This window comes from Pollachius pollachius, assembly GCF_949987615.1.
Source record: "Pollachius pollachius genome assembly, chromosome: 5".
Taxonomy (NCBI): Eukaryota; Metazoa; Chordata; class Actinopteri; order Gadiformes; family Gadidae; genus Pollachius; species Pollachius pollachius.
In genome coordinates, this window is record NC_136938.1 from 20,389,853 (window position 1) to 20,412,443 (window position 22,591).

General features: G+C 44.0%; 1 protein-coding gene across 1 annotated transcript in view; it reads right to left on the reverse strand.

Annotated features, from left to right (window-relative positions):
* The window catches only part of LOC307075809 (CUB and sushi domain-containing protein 1-like), a gene marked incomplete at its 3' end in the record, with an annotated part of 179,985 nt that overhangs the window by 124,878 nt on the left and 32,516 nt on the right, over positions 1–22,591 (reverse strand). The window contains 2 exon segments of the mRNA XM_079736502.1: positions 7,098–7,305; positions 7,992–8,186. Coding sequence (XP_079592628.1) covers positions 7,098–7,305; positions 7,992–8,186 — 403 coding nt within the window.

Consider the following 22,591-nt stretch of genomic DNA (forward strand, 5'->3'; position numbering starts at 1 on the left):
ACTGCCCCCCCTCCCCCCATCCCCCACCTCACACCAATCCCTCTCCGGCTGCGTGCTTCCATTATTCATGAATAATGGCTGTCAGGGAATGAAGGAGAGAGAAGAGGTCACCGCTAAGAAAGAAAGAGCAAGGGATGCGAGAGAGAGAGACAGTGAGAGAGACAGAGAGAGAGAAAAAGAGAGAGAGTGTTAGAGAGAGAGAGAGAGAGAGAGAGAGAGAGAGAGAGAGAGAGAGACGTATAGATTGAGAGGGGGAGACAGAGAGAGAAAGAGAAAGATAGAGAGAGAGAGATAACGATAAAGAGAGAGAGAGAGGGGGGGGGAGGGGGGAGAGGGGGAGGAAGAGATACAACCTTTGGGACGGATGGGAAAATTCATAAAAATAGAGGGGGAAGGAGGAGGAGGTGGGGGAGGGGGGGGAGGGAGAACGAACAAATTAGCAGCTTAAAGTGGAAAACAAGAACACCACCGAGGTCTTCTGCAGCGGAGGACTGAAATCTGGGAACAGAGTGAATTATGGGAGAGGTTGCGGAGGGAGCCGTGAGAAGGGGTCAAACGTGAGGGAGGGGAGTGAGAGGAGGAAGGGAGAGGCTAAATGGGGTGAGACATTACCCGGGTGAGAGGGGGGTGTGGGGGGGTACTGCCGGGAACATGTGAACGGTGGATTAGGGGATCATGAATAAGGAGATCAGACCAGGTACATGGGATTAGCACCAAAATGCACCAAACCAATGCTGAAAAATGTAATCTTCGGACACGAAACGCACGAGTGCCTTTCGGAAATGGGCTCGGAAAGAAAGGACACAGTGAATGACACAAAGAATCGGGAAAAGGTTGGAAAAAAAACGGAGAGCAAAACAGATCGGTGTGACATTGAGTCACAAAAGGAGGGAGAATTAAGTAGAGGACAAGCCCAAAGCCGAGAGTAAAAGGCATCAGACAGGAGTGGGGAATGGGAATCGTGGTGTGCAGATCCCAAGGTTGGAGAGATGGTAGAATGACCTAACTTCTGGGGACTCCTGACTCCGCTCTGTCATCTTGATTATCTATTGTTTTTCCGGTAGCACGGTTACTCGTCGTTATTCAACTGTTGCACCTGCTTGCATTATCGTCAAACACTATTTCAAAAACAATAATATTCATGGTTTGTTGTTCTTTGGATTACATTTTTTTTTGACAAATTGGGTTCCTTGACTGATGTGAATGACAAGTACTTACTGTACAATTTCCATAGTATTAAGTATGAAGTGCTTTTACACCTCACTTCAGTGCACTTCAACACAAATAAATATTTTGTTTGTGTGTGTGTGTGTGTGTGTGTGTGTGTGTGTGTGTGTGTGTGTGTGTGTGTGTGTGTGTGTGTGTGTGTGTGTGTGTGTGTGTGCGTTCATTAATGTGTGTGCATGCATATCTGACAGCTCTTAAGCGGGCATTTGACAGCATGAGCGACACATGCACCCACACCCACCCAGCCATCCATCCACACACGCACACACACACACACACACACACGCACACGCACACGCACGCGCGCGGTATGTTCATGTAAATATATTCAGTGCGATGGAGGCTGAGCACACAGTTGGGGACTGAGGGGAGGTGAAGAGACTATAGAGCACAGTGAGAGAGAGTGAGAAGAGGAGAGAGAGTGTCAACATGGGGACAGCGAGAAGGATCTGCAGACAATGGGATGGGATCAGGTTAGCATGGAGGAGATAGAGATATGAATGAGCCAAACTGAGTGCTATCGGATGAGGGCAGCCACCGACAATCAGAAGTTTCTCTTCGGGACTGAACCCTCTCTCTCCAAGGTTTTTGTATTGCATTCAATAATACTTGACTTATAATTAATTGAATTGGGGTTTTTTAAGCATACATAGCTGTTTGATAGAAGAAAAAGTGCTGAAGGTTACAGATGTTTTTCTTTCAGTTGGGATAATGGATGCAGTATACTGACCAGCTGTATCATTTCTATCAATTCCATTGGGGTTCACCCTTGTACACAAGTATAGTGATGCCGGGTACCTGATAAACAATCCTATATTATACCACTGTATTATATTTGTTACATTTTATTGCAGCCTGTGTGTATGTTCACAAAATAAGTTAGTCTCGCAAAATGCGAAGTGAGCCACTGTTTGAAAGCAAATATAACCAGCTGAATATTTGAATCATAGTGTGGGGATATTTGAATCAAAATCTGTGGTTGGCATTTTGTCACCGACACAATAGTTTGAACTACTCTTCACAATGTATCAGTACCACAAAGATTCTTGCACCACAATGTTACTTACGACTAAAATAAGCAAGCAAATTCACCTTATGTCTATGATTCTTTTCCAGTTCAAATGTTTCAATTGTTATACATTTTCAGCGTTTGTTTTCATTTTTCTTCTTTAAATGGTTTGGTGATGAAAAAATAAGCAGGCAAATTCACCTTTTGTCTTTTCAAGTTAAAATGTTTCAAGTGTTATTAATTTTCAGCATTTGTTACATTTTTCTGTTTGCTGATAACAATCCAGGAGGTGAAGAATAGCGATGCGCTTGAAACGTGGAACGAATAAAACATCTAGGAAAGTGTTATTGACCATATAATGTTAGCAACATAAACGTAATAAAATTCAGTTTATCAACTGGACTCAAGTTAACTCTTAATAAAATCACAGAAAACTCAAGGCATCTATCGTTTAGCCAGCGCCATTTTCCGATACAAATTTCATTTTTTATAAACCTTTTCTTTAGCTTCATGACATCAGAGAGCCAGTCTTCCTCAAGGCTATCTACACAATGACAGCAGACATTGATGGTTCAACCCGAGCACCTTTCAACCATGCTAGCTAAAAGAGCCGCGACCAAACCACCCTACCCTACTTTTATAAAACTTTGGGCTGCATGAGAACATAAACGCTGATGGAACAACAGGTAAAATCGGCGGTAAATAGGTGAAGTACACAGACCCATACAGATACATAAATGATAAGGAGGAAAATGTTTAACCTTGCTTGTGAGACCTTATAAATAATGGATTGTATTTGATTTCCCTGTATAACCGGGCCCCAGCCCTGCAGTGTACCCAGACTAGCTCAGAGTGTGCATCTGCCATGTCTCAGGGCCCACAGTAATGTACTTTCTGAGATTGTCAAGTGGGACATTTACACAAACATTTTGGAAAGTACACAGGCAAGGAAACTGCATATGGAACTGAGGGAATACTTAAATACGTTGTTAGAATGCAATATTCAGACAGACAGGCAGACAAAGAGAGAGAGAGAGAGAGAGAGAGAGAGAGAGAGAGAGAGAGAGAGAGAGACAGAGAGAGAGAGAGAGAGAGACAGAGACAGAGAGAGACAGAGAGAGAGAGAGAGAGAGAGAGAGAGAGAGAGACAAAGAGACAGACAAAGAGGTGAGAGTCAGAGAGAGACAAAGAGTGAGAGAGAAAGACAGACACACAGATAGATAGAGTCAAGGCAGTGTCAGAGGCAGACGATGGCAAGAGGAAAGGGGAGGAGGGGGGGGAGTGAGGGAGGAAGCAGAGTGAGAGAAGCATGGGATGGGCCGAGGCAGGTGTAACACGGAAGGCGTGGACAGAGGGACTGGAGGGAGGACGCAGGAAGGATAACTAGAGGGAGGGCTGTGAGGGAAGGAAAGAGGGAGGACCGAGGGGGAAGAGAAGGAGACGAAAGATAGATTAGTGGACTCAAGGAGGAAGAAGGGATGAATGGGAAGAGGAAGAGGATTTGGGAGGCTGGGATCCACAGGGAAGAAGGGATGGATGGCTAGAGGAAGAGGAGGAGGAGTTAGGAGGCTGGAGTCCAGCGTGAGGAAGATAGCATACAGATACATATTAAACATGTTTTCTCATCAGAGGGATTAGTATCCTAAGAGTGGCCTAAGGTAAGGGAAATCACTTTGTTTGGGGGTCAAAGAATCACATTTGACGGTGCAAATAAACGAAACCCATAAATGACTCTGCCTGCTTCTCCTCAACATTGGAATATTACATGGTTTACGCAAACCTCCGGTACCAACAGTTATATTTGAACAATATATTTGAACAATAAACAGTTTTTTCTTTTTTCATTAATTGTAGTATGAAGCAAGCAATAACGAACTGGAGCATACAATTCTTCTACTGGTAAAAAAAGTTGAGGAAACAAAGTTATAGGACCAATATCAGGATAAAACAAGTGGTCCTCTTATGGGTCTTTGTGGACACATGTGTGTGCGTGTGCTTGAGTTCGTATGTGTGTGTGCGTCCGTGTGTGTGTGTGTGCGTGTGCGTTAGCGATAATCTGACATTCATCCTGGCAGAATGCCGACAGCGACATGAAACAGGAAATTGCTTTCACGACAGCCAATCAGAAAAGGCTCTCAGTAGACAGGAAGCATCCTTCAGACGGCTCCTGTCATCTGTCACTCATTCCTACAACGACCAACTCCCCGGACCATGTAAACGTGTCAATTTGTTCATCCAAACCCGACAGAAGAAAGCACATAGTCAACGTCTCTTAGCCGACACAATTAGCACTACACCCCAGATAATGACGTGAATACTACTGTATACCATTAAACTTCATTACACTCAAATGTAATTCCGTCGTCCCTTTTGAATTATTCTTGCTTCCATCATAACCTTTGGAATCCTAAATGCAACATTTTGCCCAGTCGATGCACCCTCCCTAGCACCCATCTCACCTTATGGTGCTCTGAGTGTGGAATGTATGACCTGCCGAGGGGAATAATAAACAGCACGATAAAGAGAGTGTGTTGTATCACCGGAGATGAACATGGGAAGCCTGCGGCTGCCAAGGCCTAGTGAGTTCTATGATATGTGGTGAGCAGCTTCATTCAGCTTGGCTTAAAGGCTGGAGCAAATTCCCTGTCTCCCCCTGCATTGCAGATGGTGTCTTGACAATGGTCCTTGACTCTTATTCTGGTGCAAGTTAACTTGTGTGTGTGTGTGTGTGTGTGTGTGTGTGTGTGTGTGTGTGTGTGTGTGTGTGTGTGTGTGTGTGTGTGTGTGCATGTGAGAGACAGAGAGAGAGAGAGAGAGAGAGAGAGAGAGAGAAAGAGAGAACGAGTACGTGTGTCTGTCTAGGTATATGTTGGTCTGTTGTATGTGCATGGCAGTGAATGTGTACGTGTGTGCATGTTTGTGTGTTTTTGAGTGTGTGTGTGTCTGTGTGTGTGTGTGCGTGTGTGTGTGTGTGTATATGTGTGTGCCTGTGTTCTTCTGTGTGCGTGTGCATGTGTGTGTCTGTGTGTGTGTGTGTGTGTGTGTGTGTGTGTGTGTGTGTGTGTGTGTGTGTGTGTGTGTGTGTGTGTGTGTGCATAATCTGTCAGAATGCAGAGGAATGATGGGCCGCTCAAGCTGTCGGAGGGCCACTTAAGAGCTGTCACACACGCATTCACAAAAATGAATGCAAGTGCACGTGTGCATCGCACATACACACCACACACACACACAACACACTCGCAGCCCACCCTGAGAACGTCATGGTTGATGGGTTTTGCTGTGCTGGGTGTCAGGACTAAACATGCTATTACTCTCCATTGGGTTCCAACTAGGACTGTCCCTTTATCTCTATCTCCCATTATTCATCTCTTGATCTATGCATTCAGTGCCACCTCCACCAAGTCAGCTTTTCTATAGAAAATGAGTTGATGTGCCAGGTCTTCTGTCATATATTTTAAACCAAATAATAAAATGAACGAAAGTCATTATCCATAGCTGTAAGACAGATGCAATGTAGATGTAACATATGCCAGTTTTGTTTAGAAATATTTAAATGTAGAATATAACAAGACATTGGCCCATCTTGGATAGGACATCGTTAATCATTTGTGTACTTTGAGCCCTTCCAGGCTCCAACACATGTGAATGTAATTAAACATTTCTGAGCGTTTGATGCTCCATGCTGCTCCTGAAGCAGCTTTGTTTCCAACAACATTGTGTTATTTAGCTGCTTGATACGGAGGGAGGTTGGTTGGTTCTCCTACTCTCTCTCATACATATCGCAGCAACGTAGAAATGTTTGCAGAAAAGCACACTAGCACACACACACGCACGCACGCACGCACGCACGCACACACACACACACACACACACACACACACACACACACACATACAAACACAAACAAACACAAACACCCACACACAAACAAACAAACACACACACTGATTGACAGTGTTTCGATTAAGGCCATAAAGTAACAATTACCAAGCCTCTACAGGTAGAAGTAGGTAATCTTTCCCTGTTCCGTTCGAGATATCTTTTCAGACAGTCTGAGATTTTAATCACATAAACTTGTGCACCCTTTTAAACCAGTGCCACTCTTCAAAGTCGCTGGTAACACTTTCTTTGTCAGGGCTAATCCCTGGCTGTGGTTCCCAGGGTGAGATCCTTAGCCCGTAGGAGGGTTGACACCCCTGAACAAATCAACAATTAACTCAGACAGAGTTGTGAATGCACCGCCTGGAAATGGTGCGGTGGCAATGCAGCCATGGCATGTTCTTCTTTAATGGGAGTAAAAAAATTTAAAAAACACGTATAAATAAATAAACAACAGTTTTCTGCCTCACCTACTGGATACAAACACATTTGCAATATCAACAGGGAACCTCTGTAGTAAATCCACGAGCTCCTTGTATCTGTCTACCCATATCAAAATCCTTTAATACCCTTGTGTCCACTTTGAATACTCAATGTCCTTCTTCTTGGAAACCCGGAATTTAGAGAAAACTGGCAGCAAAGACAACAATAGGCTGGTGAACAAAGAGAGTGAATATAGTTATTCCTCTGAGCTACAAAACATATTTTGCAGGCCAAATTTTCCAGGTCCGCAACGTGTTTTCCAATTGTGTTCTGTGTTGTTATTTCCATAACAACGAAAATAACAGGAATTTATAGTCATAGATAACCGCATGAAGGATGTGCTTGGGTGTGTGTGTGTGTGTGTGTGTGTGTGTGTGTGTGTGTGTGTGTGTGTGTGTGTGTGTGTGTGTGTGTGTGTGTGTGTGTGATGTGTGTAGGTGTAGGTGTGTGTTTGTGTGTGTCTGTTTATTGCATTTAATAACAGTTTATGCCAACTTACCAGATACTTGGTGCCTCTGTGCCGCTGATTTCCAGGAAGTCGTATCTGTCCTCTAGCAGGAAGTCGCTGAACACCAGCGCAATGGTGTCCCCTGGCTCGGCCAGGATGGACCACATGCAGTCCAAGTTGTTTTCGTATTCCTCCGGGTAATTTGGGCTGCCGATGGAGCCCGCTGTTCCCCGTAACGTCCCACCGCACGCCCCTTCGGCTGAGGACGGGGAGAGAGAGAGAGAGAGAGAGAGAGAGGGGAGAAAGCGCGCGAGAGAGAGAGAGGGGGAGAGAGGGAGAGAGAGAGAGATTAAGAGACAGGGGGGATACAGGAAAAAGACAAAGAGAGAGAGGAAGAAAAAAAAAACAGGACACAGCAAAAAGAACATCCTAATGTTGCATTATGATCCGTGTATTCTGTCTGCACAAGATTGTGATGTTTTTGCTCCTTACAACGGAAATCAAAAATAACAAGCAAGCAAAACATAATGAATGACAAACGTAATCAACACATTTAAGCGACCATGCACATTGTCATTTTTCAAAGTCAGTCCATAGCTTCACTTCTACAGTACCTGTACACTAACATTTCAAATGAGTTTGAAACGATTTTCAATTTAATGTTTAAAGAACAACATAAATCCACACAGTGAAGTGTACCCACTGCCTTACTTCCAGACAACATCCGGTCTAACTGACAGACAGACCAGCATCCTGTCTGACTGACAGAAAGGCAGACCAGCATCCGTACTGAGTGACAGACGGATCAGCGTCCTGTCTGACCGACAGACAGCCAGACAGCCAGACAGACAGACTGGCCGACCATCACCCTGTCTGACTGACGGAGCCATGAGCCGACAGACAGAGCAGCAGCCCATCTTGACATCAGTGCCGTGCCGTGCGTACCTCTGCAGAAGGGCGAGGGGAAGTCCCACTGGGCGCCGCTCCCATGGGACACGATGCAGGTCAGGACGCTGTGGCCCTCCAGCACAAAGCCCGACTCACAGCTGTAGCGGATCTTGTCCCCCATGTTGTAGCGGGCGCCGTGGATCACCCCGTTAGGGATGATCCCCGGGGTGCCGCACGTATGGCTGGGCAGCACTGCAACAGAGAAGAGAACACAAGACGACAAACCCCGTCAGAACACAGAACGGACGCCACGCTGCGCAGAGGCCACGCCGTGGTCGGCCAAACAGGTCACCACCAGGTGAAACCTTTTTTTTCTTTACCCTGCAGCAATTCAGTTATCCACGATCAACGCATTCACCGAATCCTGCGATGATCCAACAAGGCAGCTACTTAATCTGTCATAAAGTTAATCCCAAAACATATAGGTTCTGTCAAATAAATATGGAAAACAACTTGTTTACTAAGCTTAAGCATGTCCCGAGAACGTGTGTGCGTGTGTGTGTGTGTGTGTGTGTGTGTGTGTGTGTGTGTGTGTGTTTGATTGTGTGCCTGTGTGTGTGTGTGTGTGTGTGTGTGTGTGTGTGTGTGTGTGTGTGTGTGTGTGTGTGTGTGTGTGTGTGTGTGTGTGTGTGTCTAAAAGGCCCTTCAGTCAATCTGCATGTTTTTTGTATACCATTCCAATTAAATGCTGATGCAGTAATTACAGAAGGCCTTTCCAGGAGACCCTGAGAACTAGGTCAGAAAGAATTATGAAGAAAGAGAGAGCAAGAGAGAGAGACTATGGCAGAGAGAAACATGAGACAAAAACAGAAAGAAGTAAACGATATTGGGAGTACGAGTAAGAAGAGGAAGAGTAAAAGGAGAGAGACTAATTCTGATGAGATGCAGCCGGTAAGGAAGGGAGAGGTGTGGTAATTGCAGCGGGCCCTGAACATGTATAATTCACTGTAATTGACTCATTATATGGTTCTATGAATTTGTGCATTTGAGACCATGTTCCTCCCACTCGAGGCGAAGCGTGTGTCTCCCCGTGCGCTCACACCGCCTCTACGGTTTTGCAGAGCTGCGAACGCACCGTTTCTCACACAGACCGGAAGGCAAAGGAGGTTTCAAAGGTAAGAGGGAATGGCAAGGTGAGCAAATAAAGATGAGCGAGGAACAAGATCTGCTGAGTTTATTTATGCAGGTCTTTACACGGCTTCAATCAGGCGACACTGAACGGCTGCCGACTCACTCATGAAGCGCTGAACCTCCTTGCGCAAGGGTAGGGAAGTGATAAAAGTTGCCATGGTGAAGAAGGAAAAGGTTTCCAAGTCACAGAGGTCAAAGTTCCCCGTTCGTTAAAAACCCACTGCATTGTTCATCAGTGCCAAAGAAGAGGAGGGGATTGAGAAGTGGAAGAAGGGGCTTGTGTGTAACAGCGATGTACCATTATTTACACCTGAGTGAGAAGAGGCCCCTCTGGGCGCCAACAGCCCCCACTAACGAGAGGCGTTAGCCTGTCCTCGTTCACACCATCGTAATGGGACGGGAGGTGTGTGTAAACCCCGTCCGTGGTTTTTATTAAACTCACCGTTTAAAACAAGCTACCGGACAAAGTAACAGTGGAAAGCGTAGCCATCAATACTGGTTGCACTGAGTGATCAATTTGAATCGATTAGAACTGCATGCAAACACGGCAATTGTGGAAATCATGTTGACCTGTCTACTTTTTTCTCCACAATGAGAATTTGCGAATATATCATCAGAATATATATATATATACACACTTTAAAGATGCAAAAGGATGGATTGCAGACTCTGTGGCTAAATCCACACAACATTGCACGGTGTTCTATATATATTTCAGAGAAGACTCAAGTAAATTACAGTGAAAAATAAGCTTTTGTCCGGGCAATTTCACAGCACAAGGTGCAGCATTGAATAGCCCACGAGCAAGTGGCGAGTGGTCTCTCCAATCTCATCAGGAATGCATGTACCAGAAACCCGGCCGCAGCCAAGAGAGAGTAAAGGTGTCAAGTTCTTTGATGGACTATCTCACTAAGTGCAATTTCTCTCAACAAAGGATTAAGTCGGCGTCAAGACAAATAGCCGTGTCTAAACATTGCGACGGGACAGCACTCTGACCTTTCCTGTGACTAGTTTTATACACCAACTCCTACAGCCTCTTATAACTCTCTCCATCTGCCGGCGTCCACACTGGGGAACGTCGGCACCGTATTCATTATATCCCTGGAAAGATACTTCAAACAGTACCCCCGAGGATAATAGATATGCTTGTAAACGGTTTTGCAGTTGATGAAATCGTACGTCCACGCATTTAAGGCATCGCACAGTAGAAACTGTAAAAAAAAAAAAATAAACACGAAAATCACACACAAAAAGAAACACACGCCCCCTCCTTATTTTTGGGCATAACAAACTGTCAGTGTGTTATAATCTATCAGCTGTAGAAAGCAAATCCTCTTCTGAGCACCGCACGTTGACTGCTCATTTCCACCGGCACTCACCGTGATGCACAAGTGTAAGGACGCGCTGAATCTAATACATGCTGACACGGGGGAAGGTTCATTTATTCACGCCGCAGCCATGTTTTGTACCCTCTCTCTGACTTTGTATTTACATATCCACCGCCCGTATCTCTCCGGGGGGATGTTATCAGAGAGCCGAGGGGTTCCCCAGGGTTCATGACTGCGTGTAGAAGCTGTGGGGGTGGGTGTGGGTTAGGGTTAGGAGAGGGGGGGCAGTCTGTGACCCCACTGTTGGGGGGCGTGAGACTCCTGACCACATTTGCATATCGTTCATGATAATGTTTTTAATGGTTTGGAATCACATGGTTCCTATCATGCAATTCATCCCGGTTCAAATTGGTATAGTGGGGAAGCAAAAGCCGTTGCATGCGACTGCTCTGCTCTTATTTAGGCTACATATCAACCGTAGATTCAGTGTTTGCCATTGGTTGTCTTCATCCAATGATGGAGTGTGTTGACACGAAAACATCCCAGCTCATTATAATGTGCTGGTACCAATGAGACTAACTCAACCGCAATGATAGTTTTAGAAAAACAACCAATCCCAAACATAAACTGCCGTATGCACATGGGCCTACTAAAAGTTTGGACATAATCAAGTGTAAATAACCTGAAATAGAAACGCTTACGAACGATTACAATTATTGTGTGCAACTGGTTTCAAAAGGTGATTCTTGGAATACATTAATACAATGTTTGCATTGACTTCAATTCAAACACGTTTCAGTAAGGATAGAGAAAAAATGTAGCTAATTGCCAACTGTTTTCTTGTACATTTTTGTTTTAATCAGAAATGACCAGATTATTGATGTAATGACTAAGTCTGCTGTGGTGGGTAAAGTAGTACATTCAAGTGCCATTCCCATGGGCCCACTCCCTCTGTTTCTCTTCATCATCATCTCTATCTATGTCAGTAGCTGCTTTTCCATCCCCCTGATCTTATGCAAATTTTGAAGTATCGAATCAGTAAACGGTGATGGAAACACCAAAATTCGCATAAAAATCTAATTCGCAAAAAAGTTTATTCGCTCGCTTGAGATGGTTTTTGAGAAATGCGAAAAAGAGTAAATGCGCAAAATGGGAGATGGAAACACACTTTTCAAAACAGCTGTGACGTAGCGAACATTGAACATACAGGACTGACAACGTCCTTCCGATTCCCGCATAACGACCGGCCATAGCAACCCTGCCGGCATCAACTTGTAGCGTCAATATATATATATATATATATATATATATATATATATATATATATGTTCCGGAGCCGCGGGGGATTCTGGGAATTGGGGTTGTCAGTTGACAAAAGGGGTTTTGTTAATTTATTCTGTTGTTAGGTTAAGTGGGGTTAACGGGGTCTTTGTTGGTTGTTCTTGTTATTATTGGGAGTGATTTCTAATCAACTTGAAATCTAAGTCATCCTTTCATCGGCAACGTTTGGACCTGTGTAGTGAGGTCTGTGGCCAGCTCCTGAAGACCTAGGCAGCCATGTTTCTGTACAACATCTCTTTGCAGCGTGCCACTGGCATCTCGCATGCCGTCCATGGCAACTTCTCAGGTGTCCCGTGTTTCTGTTATGTTCGTCGTTAATAAAGGCAGTTCGTAGTCGTGCGGTGTATGGGGCACGGAACTGCATAATTGGTTCAACCTGGGCTCCCGTCTCGTCCTTCCCGTGCTGCTCGCCACAAAATATATATATATATATATATATATATATATATATATAAATATATGTTTGCATATCCTTTAATTATACCGTGTCCATTATTCCCTGATATATGGACACCTACTAAGTAATTCCAGTCAAATTGTCTGTTCAGCCTTCAAAACGAGAGCTGGTACATTGTGGAAAATGCATTAAACTTAGAGTATCTGTGGTATAAAGGCTGCGAAGAATTTCGAATTATAAATATGTACAATGTATCCTTTAAATACGTCCATGGAACATATGGCCAACGTGAATAATAGATACATGTGGACTGCTGAAGAGGTAAAACTTTTCCTTGCTCTCATCGAAGGAAAGAACATTACAGCTATTTTAGATGGAAAACAATGCAGTTCCACTATATATCAGGACCTAAGAGAGGATGTTATCAAAAGGATATGACAAGCACTGGAATGTGTGTAGTTTTTCGCTCCAACCACTTGATGGAAACGCACCTAATTCGAATTTCTTTTTTGCGAACTTTCTAAAGATTTGCATCACCTTTTAAATGGAAACGTGTCTACTGTGACTTTAGGATGAGTATCTATCTGAATGATTTGTTTCACTTTTGTAGGGTTTGTCCCTCCTGACCCGCCATAGCTCTTGGTCCATGGCCGTGGGTTGTTATTGAAACCAATATGCCAAACCTACGTGGTTGGCAAAATTATGTCTATTTGCCACCACACAGGAAGAGCAGCTAGGAAAGGGGACTGAATCTTTTGGCACCTTTCTACTAGAGTAAAAAACTGAAAATGGGAAATGATGGAAGGTTGACCTGAGGTGAGTTGAATGGAAAGAAGAAATATAGACAAAACAGACAATAGAAAGGAAAGGACGGGATACAATTGGAATACAATAATAAAGCATTGTAGTGTTGTGTGTTTTTCTCTCTGTCTACAATTCACACACAGCGCACCTTTTTTTTCCCTGGAGGTCAACATGGTCTGACTGAACCTCTGTTAGAACTCGCAACCAACATCAAGGGGGTGAGACTGTGGTCTAGCAACATGCCCTATATTAGAGAAATGTGTGAAAAGTTCAATCTCATAAAGGAGGCTGCTTAAGAGAAGTCAACCAAATCTGTCCGACCAAATGGACCATTTTGGGTATATATGTTGTCCCGCAAACTATTTAAGTTGGGTCAATTCCTCAACAAAACCAGGGAGGTTATTGAGTGACAAATTTAATTTAAAGTGTCAAGATGCCATGAAATGATGCCTGTAGCTATTGAGCAGGTGAAACCAAATAGAATTTGCTATACATTCATCATTTTAACTTCCATTTTAGTGAGGTCTCCCAGAGCACAGTAAAAAATGTTTACGAGAAAATCTGTCCGGGTAAATCAGTTACCTATTTGTCAATCTTGAGTTCATATGTCAATGGGTGAATTCTTCTCATTTAACGTTGAAAGAACAGTCAAACCATACAAAGCGCCCCTTGAAAAATGAGGAACAGAATGAACGTGTAGGTCATTAACAATGGATGTAACTTTTCTCTCTATGCACGATGAAAAAATATTGTTATGGAGTTATGGTGTCCAAACAAATGTTGCTGAACAAAGACGGCTGTGAAGAAAGTTATTGATTGACATAATCCAAATGTAAGAGCTTTTGTGCCGGCCCTAGGCTAGGCTGTTAGCGCATCTCTTGAGTCCCCTCTGCGTATATCTATTAGCACAAAGCTACAGACCAATCCTGTGTATATTTCTTCCTTTTGGATGTACCTCGCTGCTGTTGGAATGCAGCCCAATTCCGGGGACCAAAATGGAGTCCTTAACATAGGGCTCTCATAGCATAAATGTATCTGCAGCTGTGGCACATAGTCCATAATAGCTCCAACCAACCACGTCTAATGGGGCACGCGGCAAGCTGCGACCCAGCACCAGCGCTACCCCCCCTCTTACCAACTGTTTGTGATTCCTAGATGTCTGGAGATGGAAGGAGACATTCCACCAGCACTGCATTAACACTGGCGATGATCTTTATTTTTATGGTTATTGTCATAGTTGGGATTCAAGTTTTGCAGACTGTATTAGCTCATTTGTAATTGCTTCGTTTGGTTCGAATGTTGTGGTTTTGGTTTCAGGGAAACAACATCTTTCTGAATATCCAAGGAGGTTGATTGTCTCCTTTTGGAAATATCTGCCTAAACTCATAAGTGGATTTACAACTCACATGGATTTGTTTTAACAAAAGATTACCATTCATGATCAGAGACTGCATAGCCTGCTGAAATTATCCCTAACATGCTTTTTTGGCAGCTTGCTTTATTTGCAAATTCGGTAAAACAGAACTTGACTTAAAAAACAAATTAAGCCATTGCCATTAGGCGATAACAAAGCCACTGCGATTAGCCATGCTTCTGCATGCTGCCGGTGTTAATGTTTAATAGAACGCCTCAGTTTGTGTCATAAGCACCTCATTCATGTGGCGTATGCACAACAAAGAATGTACATTGGCCTGCTGCAATCTATAGGCCTGGATACTGCAGAGCAGTGTGTGGTAGTTTTAACTGGAAGGAACAAAGCATGGATTCTGACGGGCAGACCCCAGGTGGAGAGAACCGTTGACCTCACCTCCTCTGACCCTAAGCTCAGGAGCAGCTCAGGCTCCTCCTGCAGCCTACTCCTCTACCCCTGGGTGGCAACACACACAGCTCCGACGTCACCATCACAATGTGCAGATGACCCCCCCCCCCCCCCCTCCGTCCTGGGGGACTCCGAGCCTCCAGGCACAGACTCAGTCCCACCGCTGACCACATTGATCGATGGGCTGCTGTTTATCCAAGTGGTCACTGTGTTTCTCCTATTTTACATTGATGTTCAGACATTTCCTGTTTGCGTTATCACTCGCTGGGTGCCACCCTGCTATGCACGCGTGCACTTGTGGTGCTGACAGAAGCTTTGAGAGAGAGTGTCCACCAAATGACGTAGGTAATACATCAGCATCCACAGATAGATGGATCCATCTATCTTTACCCACTTGAGTAGATATAGCAGAGTCGTTTGGTTCAAGTTCAGTGTCCTGAGGAACAAAAAGGCAGAGAGTGAAGTGGATGAGAAATAGGACAAAGGTCCTGCACAGAGATGGATAACAAGATAACACAGGGCGACGAGAGATAGGCTTTCAACTATGAGCTATCACGATGCCCTGGCCTGTATTCGATGTGTGTGCAGCAAAGACTGTTCTCTGTAACACCAGCGATGGCAGCCGTCGGCTGTTCAATCCCAGGTCTACATTCATATGGTTAATGTCAAATAAATGCATTTAACTTGGAAACTTCTACATTTGTTAGCAGCCGTAATAATTGACCTATCAGAGCATGGCCATAGCATTCTGGTCCTTGCTTCTCCTTTCGGGTATATTCGAGCTATGGACTGCTGCAGAATTATTCACATGCATCACCAGTGAAGGGAAATAACCAGATGACGCATAGCTTGGAAATTACACCATACAATAAACCAGAACATGGTATTACTGGAATTATACTTTCTTCCCCATTGAACAATGAATATATCACAGAGCTAGACTTTACGCTTAGATTGCTTTCGGGTCTGGCATAAAAAGCAGCGAGGTGTGGCTGGAATAATTCAAAAGATCCATAAAGTGGGAATTTTCCGAAATTGGTCACTTGTGGTCCCTTGATGTAAATGTATTAAAACGTATTAACAGCGTCCTGCTATGTTTCCTCGGTGCAAATGTATTAGCGAAGCAGAGTGACATTTCCAGCAGTGCTTCTCATCAATCACCTGCTAAACAGAGTAATCAGTGTGTAGCAGATACAGTCTGTTAAACACCACATGTCCTCAATCCCACCTGCTCCACTGCAGGACTGTCAGGAATATTGGGTGGAACTAGAACATGGCCACGCTGAGATGCCCAGTGCCATAAAGTTTACTGAATGTTATTCAGCAACAGTGACTGGAGCGTGCAAAACTCACATGGCCATCACTAGAAGAAGAAGTAAAAAAGCTACATGAAAAAAAAGAAAAGGGAAGCCAATGCTATGTTCAATACTAAATGCATTTGGTCTACTTTAAAACCTAAATTGCAATTGCTGTTGGAAATAATCCAAAGTGGTGACATGTGTTAAAACCTCGGCAGTGCTTTCATGGGGATAATTAATCTCCAACCCCACTGCTTTCCAGCAAGAAAAGAGTAATTTAATTAAACAATTAGTCACTGCTTATTCATTTATTTATTTCATTATTTATTTCAGCTTGTCTCATAAGAGAGATGGATTGTAAAAAGCCGGGTTGAGAAAAACCTCGCGAGCGTATGCTGTACACAGATTTACAGCAGGTGAAAAACGTGCAGTTAATTTCCTTAACATACTCCATTTGCAAATGTAAGTCCCTGATGAACATCAGATCCGGGATGTTAACCTTGTGTTAATGAGTGTGGTTGGCGCAGCTGTACGCCTTCCCCTTGGTGGTGCCCATCCAACCCCTCCCCGGCAGAGTTCAGGAGACGGGCCTCAAACTGCCTGGAGTGCCCCCCCCCTGCTGGCCTCCGCCCCCCCACGGTTCGCCAAGTCCGCGGTGAGCTAATGGCCCCGCCGGCACAAGGTCAATCTGGCACGCCTGTGTCTGGCTCCTAAACAGGGGGGGGGGCCTGTAGCCTCGGGACGCTGGGAACCGAGGTCTCTACCGTACAGACGTGCTGGAGCTCAGCGCCACGCCGTCTTCTACGCCCAGAGGTGAGGGCCTGTATGTGGGGCCAACCCCCTGCCATGCTCACTGAGGGCAGGGCAGACCCCGGAGGTCTCTCACTGCCTCTCTGTTTCTCTGCTGGGGGTCTCAGTGTGCCATATGGGGATGGATGGCGTGGGACCACCCACTGGGTGGTTTCGACTTAACTTGGGAAATGGGTCCCGGGGCAGTCAAGCAGGTCTTTGTTTGGAACCCCTTGCAATCGATAGGTATTAAGGTATATCTCTTGAGATGAAGCCCTTGTCCTGGCACTGCCCAGATCTGTTGAGAGTGGTAGCTGGTTGCAGGCACCTTCAGCCACACTGATCACTCAGGCTTGGGAAGAGGAGGGAAGAAGGTGGCCATGTGGCCTGACTTATCTTTCAACACTTTATTGAACGCTGCTTATCATTTCCCGGGAAACTGTTCATCTGCGTGTATATGAACCAAGTATTTAAGCTAAAAGCATTTCTTTCCTTTATTCTAAGTTGCATAGTTCACTACTTCACTACAACATAGTTGTTGTAGTGAAGTAGTAGTAGTAGTAGTAGTATTTAGCTATAGAGAGATTCACCTTTGCTGAGCCACAAGTGCAATTCAACTTCATATAGAAATAGAGATGGTTGAAGCAAAGGAGAAACATTTTTGTCCTTGTCCATTCTTTACCGTATGAAGTCAGTGTATGAAGGACATAAATCTTAACCTTCAGACACAAAAGGCGGATAAGCTCTGAAACCTTTAAGTTTCCAACCACATTGAAAGAAGTAATAGTCGCAATTTGCGGAATAAAGCTTTAAAGCTCACAAGGTTGATGTTTAGGTGGTTACAATTTAATTCATGCACCTATGCTTCCTTCTCCCTTCACTTCTCTGCCTGCACTGCTGCTAGTGTACCCTGATCGCTGTCTGCTACCATCTTCTGTCCATCCTTTATTCTGCCTGGCCGTCATTACCGGGCCTTTTCCTGACCTGGCTGGTGGTTGCAGTGGCTTAGCTTCAGGCTACAGGATTCTGGAAGGAGCTGAGCAGGGACCTGGACAGGCAGAAAGCAGCAGCCAATCTACAAAACACACAACAAACTGCAAACTACTTTCTGACCTTGAAAAAAGGTTTTGTTGTGTTTGCACATTCAATACAGGTGTGCTTTGAATGGTGTTGGTTTTTAAAGCTCCCTATTTTTTTTTATGGCAACTGGCTAGTGCCAAACAACTGGTGCAATCGAAGCGCACGCTAGAAAGCCGAGAACCCGGTTTCACCATACAAACACATAGGAGGGACACCACAACCACAACAATACATAATTCCAATGATATCTTAAAAAGGTCAAGATATGTTTAAGCAATTTACTTGGTCGATTGAATAATCAGTGTTTAATTCAAAGGATGTCAAAATATACATTCATGGACATGACCCAATAAATTTCACATTTATACTTAGGATGCTCAATTCATCTTGCTGGCTGTCGACCCCCATTTAGTCAATGAAGAAACACTCTAGTGATGCTTAATGTTGAGTGAAAAAGAAAAAAAGCTTGTTGTGACATATTTACCGACCACATCAGTAAATCACTGTTTACACCAAACACGACATAACTGAATTATGTCACATCGGGTTAGCGTCTATGTTTTTACACTACATATCTTACCCAAGGCACAGAAATGAGAGTGCAGCTTTTGTCGCCAAAGGTTATCGACTGAGCACCGGCTGCAGTCCGCACTGTAGGTAGGCGTCACACGCTTCTTGCTTTAGAGGACCCGACCGTAATAAATCGGGTCCGTGTGCCAGATGAGAGGCGCAGCGGAGCGGAGCGTGACAGATAGGACACAACACACAAGGAAGCGTCCATTTTGGGGGTCTTGTAATTGGAAAAGATGATGGGTGGCGATTCCGAGATTTGGAGCGGTGCGCAAAGTTATAGTGCCGCGTCCGCAACGATGTCAGCACCTTCATTGGAAACAATGGTCTTGAATCTTTTTGCCCCGTCTAGTGTCCGACACCAAACCTGTCCCTCCCCCCTCCACACATAGAATCAGATCAGAATTCCTCCACCACTTTACAGCAACCATGAGCTAGTGTTTTGAATGATCCTAATCACAGTCGGCTGGTGTCAAAGCATGTTGGTCTACGTTTCTTTCACCTCTAGAGGGATGACAGCCATAGCCTTGCTGGTTTGTTGGATTTCAGTTAGAACACTTTGTGCTATACTTGGCTCGACAGATGTTGCATCAGGAACGAGGAACTAATACCCTGATTCGCCAAATGTTATGCCATCTATCTGAAATATAAAGACCAAATAAAGAGACAAAAAAGAAATGCATTTTGTGCAATGCTTTTAAGGAATACCTATATTACAAGAATGTCAACCTTAGGAATCCAACCCATGACCAAGCCTCCTTCTGCACTTCCTCCCTCACCAATGGGCACTGCCAACACACCCATCACTCCTTTTTCCTCCTTCCAGTCACTATCACTATGACAACCCTGACCTGGTATGGAGTTGCCATAGTAACGGTGACCTTGCCCTTAGGCTACAGTATGCCAGAGGGGACCAAAAACACGAAACAACTGAGAAAATACCATCAGCCACTCCCATCGGAAAAAGCAAAGACAGAGAGCAACACACAGCCTTCATCCTGTGTCTCTGCAGAGCCAGAGGTTGACAGATGAGTTTGCTCGTGTACGTGCATGTCTCCGGCACAAGTGTGAGCGTTTTGATTATGTATGAATCCCACACACCCTTACACACAGACATGAAGAAAATAAAAGCATACAATAGAGTATTCTGTAATGTATTTCATTGCCCCAATGTTTAAATGTGACATTAATCATCACTGACCTTCCAGCACCATGTCCCAACACACAACACACACACACACACACACACACACACACACACACACACACACACACACACACACACACACACACCCTCAAACCGGGAATAATGCATCTTCATTTAGTCTTGCTGTCCTCTATCCACATTTACATCTGTCAACTCACTATAGAAATGGATGGATGCGCTGCGTGGGGGTGTGTGTCTGTGTGTGTCTATGTTTGTCTGTGTGCGTCTATGTGTGTGTGTGTCGCTGTCAGTTCACGTAGTATAGTGTGCCTGCATCCATTCAGCCTCTTGTCTTCCTGCCATTGTGCTTGCTTCGTGCTCAATGTCTAGGTAAGTATGTATGAATGTAAGTACAGTACGTTTGTTTGTATGTATGTGTTTGTGTATGTATGTAAGTATGTATATTTGTAAGCATCTGTGGATATGTGGATGGATGGATGGCCGGATGGATTGGATGAAGAATAACTTATTTTTTAGGAGACTTCTTGAAAGCAAAATATTTGATTGAATTTTAGAGCATGATCATGGGAAGATACAGGCAAGGATTTACCAAGCGTTTAATCAATGAGAAAATGGGTGTACCTGATTCTTATAAACCTTCACATCGTGGGCCGTAACAACAAAGGAAACAAAGGTGAGCAGGAGTGAGCATCGTGGAGACTTTAGGATTGGCCATGGCTAGAGTCAGCCATGACAGGAGAGACCAAGTTAATTTGCAATACACTATGGCTGAAGTGGGCATGTCTGGAAGGCTGCAAGCAAGGCTGCCAGACAGTTGATGGAATCTACACAGCAAAGAAGTCAGTAGATTGGTATGGCCTCAGTATCAGACTTCTTGGCTACAGATGCAATGCAAATGCAAACAACCTTAACACCTTTCAATTAGAGAGGAATCCGAACATCTCAAGTCAAGGAGAATATATAAAAAAAACGTTTCAATTGACTAAGAATTATGTAAACAAGGTTTATGTAATAAACATAAAAGATAAATGTAACCATTTGATGCATCGCACCAGAGTAAGCCTTAGGCTAATTTACATCTGCTGTCCCTAGATCCATTTATGTTTGTGTGTATGTAAGTAAGTATGCATGTAAAAGTATGTATGTATTTTTGTTCTGTATGTATACATGAATGTATATATGCATGAATGCATTGGTTCAGGTTGCGTGTATTTGTTTGTATTCAGGTGATGTACTTAATGTCCCACATCCCTATGACTCCAAAGTCTATATACATGTTTGTGTGTATTTTCATGTTTCACACCTGTGAGTGTCGTTTTATGTATTCTATATAAACATCAAATATAAGAGGAAACATAAAATACGGAATAAGGATAAAAATGGAAAATGTGTTCAAATATTCATTGCAGGATTATGAGAGGCACCTACACAATGTTCTGCATTTGTGTTTGTATGTAACTTGTACATTGGTAATCTGTACAAACATACACATACACATACTCATACACACAGACCCCCCCCCCCAACACACACACACACACTCTGACACAATATATTATGTTCAAATTTGACCAGAATGATATTTAGTACATGATAGGACAGTTCTGTGGTATTTCTTTCTTCTGAAACAAGTAAATGTTTGTGTGTATGTGTGTGTGTGTGTGAGTGTGTGTGTGTGTGTGTGTGTGTGTGTGTGTGTGTGTGTGTGTGTGTGTGTGTGTGTGTGTGTGTGTGTGTGTGTGTGTGTGTGTGTGTGTGTTTGTATTTGTGTGTGCCTGGAGCCTGTGTCTTTATGTGTGGGTGTAAACCATGAAAACAATGTAAGCCCTTGTAAACCTCCCAATATCTCAGCAATAAAGTGCTCATCCCAGTGCATGAGTCTGTTTATGTGGGCGCCAATGGAGGAAATAGACATTTCACAGGGAAAAAAAAGCTTGTGTGATTGTGCGCATGCATGTGTGTGTGTGTGTGTGTGTGTGTGTGTGTGTGTGTGTGTGTGTGTATGTGTGTGTGTGTGTGTGTGTGTACAACTCCAGGAGTGTATCATGTTTCGTGGATCAATATGTTTTATCTTTAGGGGAAATAAACAGACCCTTTAGAGTATTTTTGTAGCTCAGAGCACATAGGTACACATGCAAACCAACACACACACACACACACACACACACACACACACACACAGCCACAAGCACAGTCACATTCACCGTCGCACACAGAGAGAAAGTTGATGATGATTTTTTTTAGCTATATCCATTTGAATGCAATTCAATGTTTGTTTTGTTTCTGTCTACCTGTGTGTGTGTGTGTGTGTGTGTGTGTGTGTGTGTGTGTGTGTGTGTGTGTGTGTGTGTGTGTGGGTATGTGCGTGGGCCAGCATTTATACCCAAGCTTTCAGAGGGGAACACCTCCAATGATAACAACACTATTAATCGCTAACCATGGAGGAAAGCGGAGATCCGAGTTGTTCATAGATCCAGAGAAAAACACCAACCTGAGAGCAGCCCTGCTTCTGCCGACCACGCTTTGGATTGGTTGAGATGAATCGCGTGCGGAGTGGCTTTGGACCGCTCACTCAACACAAACACAGAAGCCACATCAAGCACTTGTTCACTGCTGTCTTCTGTTAATCAGTACTGGGGGTCTACAACAGATGTGATTGGCTCACATCCCGGAGATCAAATTTTTTCTACATGAGCGATTGTTGTTCTCCTGTAAATGTTTGTTCCTGGCCCAGCAATTTTCATTGCAATGTCAAAATTTGTTTTGAAAAGGCTCTTTGGTGATTTCCCAGCGTAAAGAACATGTGTATACACAACATATCTAGCAGTAGTTCTGTTAGGCTGTGGGTAAGTTTTTCTATGATAATCATTAT